Source organism: Cyprinodon variegatus, unplaced genomic scaffold (genome assembly GCF_000732505.1).
Source record: "Cyprinodon variegatus isolate N-32 unplaced genomic scaffold, C_variegatus-1.0 Scaffold404, whole genome shotgun sequence".
In the NCBI taxonomy this organism is placed as follows: Eukaryota; Metazoa; Chordata; class Actinopteri; order Cyprinodontiformes; family Cyprinodontidae; genus Cyprinodon; species Cyprinodon variegatus.
The window spans coordinates 519,990-528,045 of NW_015150857.1; the positions used below are offsets into that span (position 1 = coordinate 519,990).

At 39.9% G+C, this 8,056-nt stretch overlaps 1 protein-coding gene across 2 annotated transcripts in view; it reads right to left on the reverse strand.

Annotated features, from left to right (window-relative positions):
* Nucleotides 1-1,341: 1,341 nt before the first annotated feature.
* LOC107093038 (nardilysin-like) overlaps nt 1,342-8,056 on the reverse strand; it is a 46,779-nt gene continuing 40,064 nt past the window's right edge. Inside the window, exons 21-31 of one of the 2 annotated variants that reach the window (XM_015387844.1) lie at nt 6,260-6,387; nt 5,934-6,096; nt 5,748-5,779; nt 5,527-5,665; nt 5,375-5,422; nt 5,236-5,288; nt 3,654-3,737; nt 3,346-3,436; nt 3,098-3,214; nt 2,255-2,344; nt 1,342-2,164 (exon numbers count right to left, since the gene is read on the reverse strand). In XM_015387844.1, coding sequence (XP_015243330.1) covers nt 1,937-2,164; nt 2,255-2,344; nt 3,098-3,214; nt 3,346-3,436; nt 3,654-3,737; nt 5,236-5,288; nt 5,375-5,422; nt 5,527-5,665; nt 5,748-5,779; nt 5,934-6,096; nt 6,260-6,387 — 1,173 coding nt within the window. In that variant the 3' untranslated portion in view covers nt 1,342-1,936. The remainder of the gene's footprint in view (nt 2,165-2,254; nt 2,345-3,097; nt 3,215-3,345; nt 3,437-3,653; nt 3,738-5,235; nt 5,289-5,374; nt 5,423-5,526; nt 5,666-5,747; nt 5,780-5,933; nt 6,097-6,259; nt 6,388-8,056) is intronic. The other variant, XM_015387843.1, reaches the window with a different exon arrangement.

Consider the following 8,056-nt stretch of genomic DNA (forward strand, 5'->3'; position numbering starts at 1 on the left):
CCAGGCTCAGAGCGACCGGCTGTCTGCCCAGGAGGACTGGGGTTCAAGGAGACAGAAGCAGATACAAAAATCAATATGTATGATGTCTCTAGGTTTAAACATCTGAAGACTAAAATATTTTTTGTTTACATATATAGTTTAAAGCTACAGTGTGTAACTTTTAGCGACATCTAGCGGTCAGACTGCAGCAACATGAACATTTCCCCCCCACCGCTTCTCCCCCCCAACAGTACGGCGAGCGTTACGGGACAAAATGTCTTCCACCGCATCACCTACCTTCTCAAGTGATGAGGTTTGTTTACATAAATAATTTTACAGATAGTATTTCATTAGTCTGTGTAGGGTATAGATTTCATGTAGACTAATAAATATAACCGTTATTTTTTCTATATCGTTGTGACGTTTTGGCGATCTCGCAATCGCTAGTTTGTTGGCTCTGCGCTGCCGTAGCGCAAAGATGTCTGCCTCCATGGCTGCGAGACCCGCTCCTATGTAATTATAAATAACGAATTCTAAGGCAACGCAAATATCAAGATTAAGAGGCTGAGCTCGTAGATGATGATAAATAACAGTTAAGTATAATATATTACATTTCTGACTGTATATACCTGTAATTATTACACACTGTAGCTTTAAGCTCACTTAGATTAGTAAGATGAAAAGAAATGATGCTCCTAGATACTATTTCCAAACATTTTCAATTAGATTGATGTTAGGACTTTGATTAGGCCAATCTAACCCATAGTTCTGCTTTGATCCAACCTCCACCTGGTCCAAAGTCTTTTGCAGGAACCCGCAAATCTTCACCTATAACTACCATATATTTTGTTCTATGCTTCAAATTTCTCTTCAACTCCACTGATGGAAATTATCACCACAGCATGATGCGTCTCCCACTATGTTTCACAGTGATGATCTGTTCAGTGCTTTGATCTGGGTCTGACAATTGTACCGCAATTGAATTAAACTGAATTGATCAGAATTTTATTTAGCCTAAACCTCATTGTATATTTCTGCACAAAAATTGACATTTGTTTCAAAGTAGATTGAGATGACGGCTTTTGTGAATTGGTGCAATTTATCAAACTGAAATAAATTGTATTGACAATTATAAAACTACAACCCCCGCCCCAAACTATATTTGCAAAACAAACTAATTCTATAAATCAAGTCTATCTAATGTATATCACTTATGTTCTAGTTAAAATAACAAATTAAGGAATAAGCCTTATCCTTACCATTCTTATATATATATTTTTCAATCTTTCAACATTTTGCCATCTGCTTTTACTTCATTTTTTAAGTGATAATGTAATAAAAAAAGAGAAAACTATTTCAAAAAGCCATTTATTGGTGAAAGCTGAAATGAGACATCTTGAGCTCTTCATTATTTTGATTTGTGCTCAAATTCTGTTTGTTGTCACAGTTTTCAAGCAGTATTGTTAAGCACCCAAACATTTATTTTATGTTAAACCAAAATAAAATAAAATTAAACTCACTTTCCTCATTCAAAACTGAATAAATCTCGACATTCTGCTAGTTTTATTTGAAATACTGTCATTATTTCTCTAACTCGTCATTTTTTCCCCCACACATATTCATAATACAGCATTATTACAGTAGAACAAAACCACTCAAATTAAAACAGTTCAATGCACTGATCACCCAAATATATCCAGGCTTGAACACAAAAGATGCCTTAAAATGAATTTGGGCACCAGAAATAAAATAAGACTCCTTTTTTCCCAGGCAGTATTTTGTCTCCTTGTAATGTCGGCATGCCAAACCGAACAAAACTGAGTTGCCTCTCTCTGCCATTTTTTTTTTTTTTTTTTTTGCACAGTTAGGTTAAAACCTGCAGTGTCCACATCAACAGAGCGGCAGAGTCCCAGAGGTCGAACTCAGCCATCCGTCTGTCTCACAGTTTTGCACGCGTTCATTGGAGGATCTTGTGGTAAGGGAAGAGGGGAAGGTCTTGGATGAAAGCTGGTATATCCATTATGGAGATAGCGCCCTCTATCTTGTTTGAGGCAGAAAGGAAGGTGAGCTTCGACACCTCCCCATATGTAGACTCACTCACACCCTCCCCCTCGTCTGCTTTTCCCTCCTGTTTTTTACCTCCACCTTCCTCCTCATCATCCTCTTCAGCGCCGAATCCCACCACCTTCATAAAGACATAGGGGCATAAATGCGCGGGCAACATGGTGAAATTATTCATCTCTGTTTAAACTCTGAACCTGACAACATTTCTTACATGCACGCTGAGTTTGCGGCTGGTTGCGCCTCGATGTTCCTGGAACCAGGAGATGAGTTCATCTCTGCTCATCTGCTTCAGGGCATCGATCTAAAAACAGCACAACATTTCAGCATATAATCACTCTTTGTTGGTGACATTTATCAGCGCACCAAATTAAATTAGTGTTTATTAAACTGATAACGCACACAGAGCTTTGCTAAGGTCCATGCCTATATACAGTCATTTTCCGTGGGTGGCCATGTTTTATTGGATCACAGCAGCGCTAGAAGCTTTAAACTTCAAAACAACTTTCTCCCTGACCTGTGACTATCTGGCCTTCATGATGCTGCTTAATCAAAAATATTTCCCTAAACTGGGATTTATTAAGAGGTATCAGAATACCGGAGACTAAATGCCACATTTTTTTTGTTTTTATATCTTCGATGTAATTCTTAGATATCCATTAAGTTGAGTTTTTATATAACGTGTAATAGAAAAAATACCCATTAAAGTTGGTAAAATGTTTACTAAGGCACTTGATGTTTTCCCTTTCAACAGAATGATATGTTACTGTGTAGAAAAGTTCATCCAGTGTTAAACCCAGAGGCTTGGAAGCAGCAGATTCAGATTTATAGGAGCTTGGTTACAAAATGCTTCCTTTAAATCAGAAGAAATGTGAGCTGCTTCACTAGATGGCACCAAAGGTTCAAAAATCCTGAACAGATCGGAATCAATGAGTTCAAACTGGTCCGTCACAGCTGACATTTTCAGAACTGATTATTAACGATGAACGAGCCGCAGAAAAAAAAACAATATGAGGGAGGAGAAAATGTACAGATGTGTGATCAGCGTCCTTCTCACCTCCTTGTTGAGCCTGTCAAACACGTACTGCTGCGTCACCACCTCAGCCCAGTTCCTGTCCACCTCCTCCCCGAGGTGTGTGTCCTCACACTCCTTCAGCTTCACCAGAGCAGTCACCTGCACGGACACAGACGCACACCGCTTTTCACAAATATATCAAATCTAGCTGGACCAAACGGCTAACATAAAAGCAGCCTCTTTTAAACTCCCTGTGTATTGAAGCTAAAATAATACACACACACACAGACCTGAGTGTTGAAGGCCTCCTCTGTCAACGCTCTGAGCTTCTCCCCGTATGACACCAAGAACTCCTCAATCTTTAACTCCACCAACTCGGAGCTGCGGAGAGATGAGAGCGGGGAGATATTAGAGGCTGTGGGTTGAATTTGATCCCGTTAGTCATTCATCAGCTCCCCTTCTTCCATTCCCAGCGCCACGCAGATAAATTGTAGGTGGGGAAACGGTGAACAGTCAGATACATCACATCCCAGATCCGAGGAAAGTGGTTAAGATAGATCGGATCTTTAAAGGGGTAAAAATTGGGCTGCGGACTCACTTGAATTTAGTCGCCTGCGTTTCCACGGTGACAGAGAAACCCAGAACACCAGAGGTGTTTCTGCAGGTGGGGTAGACATGGTAACTGCAGAGGCAGGTAGGATTTGGAGAGAGAAACAGTTGAGAAGTAAATTACATTTGCTTCCAACGATCACATAAATCCAGGCATGAAAATCTTTAAACTTATGATGAAATTTTTTAAAGTTACCAAAAAAAAAAAAAAAACTCATACTTTTGTTACTGCAGCATCTAATGCAAGCATGAACACACTATTAGCTTCTTTCGATCCAGGACTAAAAAGAAAATATGAAACAGGATGTGCAGATGCAGACAATTTGTTGGAACCTTCACAGCTCGCTCAAGCAAAGCTTAATTTCTCCTGAAACATATCTGCATCCCAACAAAGAAGAATATAACGGAGAAGATCATTTATTTGAGCAATGCATTTAAAAGAAAAGTCAACCTCATTTATTGCACATGGTGTGATACCTTTCAAAGATTTAATTTAGTCTATTTTAATGACCGTGGCTTAAACGTATTGAAACCCTAAAATCCAGTTTCTAAAATGGATTAAAAATAAAATGAAAAGAATATTTTACACAATCATTTGAAAAACTGCAGACCTTGATACCCTGAATAAATTATGAAGGCCATATTAGCAGACTGCGAAAGAAAGCTGGTTGTTAAGGAACACTGTATCCAACGATATTAATGGAAAGTTTAGCGGAAGGAAAATATGTGGCAGAAAAGATGCAGAAGAAACAGAGGTGGTCACAGTTTTGAAGGTGTTGTAAAGCAAACACCAGAAAAAGATTTTTATGGAGGTTCATAAGATGTGGACAGCAGAAGTGTTTGATATTTATTGTGTTAAGAACAATGGGCGCTTTTAAGATGAACTCAGGTGAAAAGAACCCGACTTTTTCTTAATGTTCCAAAGACATCTTTTAAAATGAAAGTTTTTCTTTATGTTACTTGAAAATTAAAATGTCAGAATTAGAGCTGGATGAGCTTCAATGCTGATTTCATCTCATATTAAGGGCTAGAAGAACCTTTTTACACATCCAAAAGTAAACATTTCTGCTGTAATGATCGTGCAATCAGTGCTAAATGGCCTGTAAACATTGGGCTGTTCTCAAATGAGCCCAAATCTTCCTCCTAATGAACAATCTACTGCATGGAAAGATCTAGAAAGCTGAGACTGATTGACCAGGTGGCTCTGGAAAAGTTGGCTACACTAATTACTGAGATTTGTTGTCAGTGGGGAGAGAGAGACAAAACATTTCATTTAGCACCTTATTAGCCTGTGCCATTTTCTTGAGTGCTTTAAATATTCAACCTATTAATAATCAAAAGCAAAGTGAGATAAAAGATCATAGATAGTGTCAAAAATAATCAGTTTGAAGTTATAACAGAGATTGTTTTGGTTTGGTTTTACTTTTCTAATGGAACGATACCAGCTTGTTGCTTTCTGTATGTTTGCAGATAAAATAACTGGACAGAATGAAAAGGATAAAGAACAGTACATCCAATCAGAGTTTGGGTTGCTCTCTGGGAAGGGTTTCAAGGCTGCTCCAAACACTCACCCCAAAGTCTCTTTAGTCCGGAGGAAATCAAAGCAGGGCTCCTCCATGTGCATCTGAAAAAACAACAACTCTGTCAGTAACACAGTGAGGGGAAGCAGGTGGGCTGATAAGATGAAAGGACGTCTCTATAAACACGTACCACCAGCAGCTCCATCAGGGTGTGCTCCCTTAAAGCCTTCGGCCCCGACTTGGAAAAAAAAAGTTAAAAAAAGGAACCAAAATTATAATTATACTATAAAGTTGGGAAGTTTTGAGAAAAACGACTAACAAGACGAGCTGCGAATGTGTCACCTGATAGTAAACGGTGACCTCAGAGTTGGCATCGCCTTTATTCAATGACTTGACTTTGCAGATATGATGCTTTGCTGGAAGCTCCACAACCCTAAAGGTCACCGGTACCTCTGCTGGCAGCTTGGAGAACTGCAGCTTACTGCCAAAACAGCGACAAAACATGAAAGGCAATTAGCCAGGAAAACTGGAAACTAAACAATGTGATCCAATGATGAACTTACTCAGTGACGTACTGAAGGAACTGCATAGATTCCTGTGAAGGAAACACAATAAGGCGCAATTAATAGGAACAGATGAGAGAAACTGTCAAGGACACTTTAGATTAACGCAGAGGTGAACATCAGTAGATTCATTGTCATTCGTCAATATAATTTTCAGTCAGTTTTTCTGTGTCTTGTTTGACTCACAGCACTGATAAAGTTCCCCTGCACCAGCCCCTCGGCATACAGCTCAGCCCTGAAGCTCCGGCTGAACTCCATCAGCTCTTCCCTGGTCAGCCCGGCCGTCAGAGCCTGGTACTTCTCCACCATGGACCAGCGAGAGTGCTCCAAAATCAACAAACGCACGTCCCTGAGAGAAACAGGGCAGATGGACTGGTGAGTCAGAGACGATAAAGGAAGGTGAGACAGATGTGAATAGGTGGGTGGGATGGGGGGTATTTGGGACTAATTCTTACAGAGGAGGAAGGGATGAAATAAAAAAATCTAAAAAACAAGCAGGGTACACAACGTACTTGCCGAGTTTCTCTGGTTTAATGAGGATGTTGAAGTAGGTTTTTTTCAGCTGCTCTGAGAACATGCTGAAGACATCATCAGAGGCAGAAAAATCAGCCAAGTGGTCGACAATCAGGTGGAAGAGCAACTGCAGAAAGAAACGTGGTCAGAGTGAGAAGGGAGAAATTCTCTAACAACCCTTCTGTGTTTAAAGGGACACTTTAATGTAATTACTGGCATAGATGTAAATTTGACATTTTTTAAATTAAAATAATTCTTCCTGCTCTCAGTAAAGGCAGACGCTCTCCCTTTTATTTCCTGTTTCACCGTCTTTTTTTAGAGCCCCTCTTTTCATATCCTCTGAAAATTAGAAATCATGGACCCGGTCTCTTAACGCTATTGATCAGATTTTCTCCATTAGAAGACTGGGCGAGAGGAGAGTCCGACATGCTGTCGGCCATGTTATGGGCCTGTCTCTATGGTCAGTTGAGGACATCAAAGATGTTGATAGCAGGATTTCCGCTCATTGGACCTGGCTGATATCTGGTCTATCATTAAATTTAGAAGGCGTTGGCAGCCGTTCAGGCCATGTTGAGGGTGCCCAGTCTCTGCGATGGAATATGCTGAGCTATTAGCACTACTGGGTCAGAACGGAAGGCTCAAGACGAGCCTTGCTGAGGTTTGCAGGCCGGTTATGGTTCTGATGGACAGAGTGAATTAGAACAAGGTAAAAGCATTTTGTTCCACAAGACGAGAATGATCCACAAACTCAGATGATCGCAACCTCGCCACCAAGAGTTCACAGCTAACACCAACAAAGAGCATAAATCAACTAGTGCTGAAACAATTCATCGGATTAATCGTTAACTGGAGTATAGAGACTCTAAAAGCTGACAAAGCAACCCAATTAGAGCAGTAATAACATCAAAATTGTAAAAAATAAATAAATATATAAAAATTTGCATTTAAGATACAAAATATATTTTTGACTGTCAATATCCTGAATCCAGAACTCCTCAAGTGTAAGTTTTAGTTTCATCTGGTTTAATTTCGTAAAAAAATCTTTTTATCTTTTGCTATCTGATTATTAATTGAAAAAATAAACAGCTTACTCGATTTGCAAAATAATAGTTAGTTGCAGCCATAAAATCAACAATGTCTGCCGGAACAAAAACAATGCGTCCATCAGAATCTGGCTCCCTTGAAGGCAGGCTATCTCACATCAGATTTGCTCCCTCCAACATTCCTTTTCCTACTTCTATGAATTGGTGTCCAGGAGCAACCAAGGTCACCCTGATGGACACATCTCATCTGGAACTATCTATCGCTGTGAGGAGGCTCTGGGCCTGGCTCATGGAACAATTCTCATACAGATACATGTATCCTCAAAGTCGCTGCCTTTGCTGGCCTCCATGGGCTCTATGAGGAGCTTTTTTGGCAACCTTACCTCATGCCTTATCAGAAGCACAGTGTGGGATTCAATCACTTTATCCTAATTTTCCCTGTGTTTGTAAGTTACTATCTTTAACTCAAGGGCTGTTCCTTCAATGGCTGCAGCCACAGGCTCCTGTCCCCTCATGTATGTTGTTGTTGGATGGGTCCTTCTGGAACTACTTTAATTTCCCTTTGAGGCTAATACTTTGTGCTTTTCTTTTAATGTAAAAAACGGTTGGTGGCATCCACTTTTTTAACTGTGCTGGACTATGGTGATATATTATATATGCATTCATCTGCTCAATGCCTGAAGATGATTGACGCAGCCTATCACGCATCATTGAGATTTGTTACTAATTGTAAAGCTCGCACCCATCACTGTG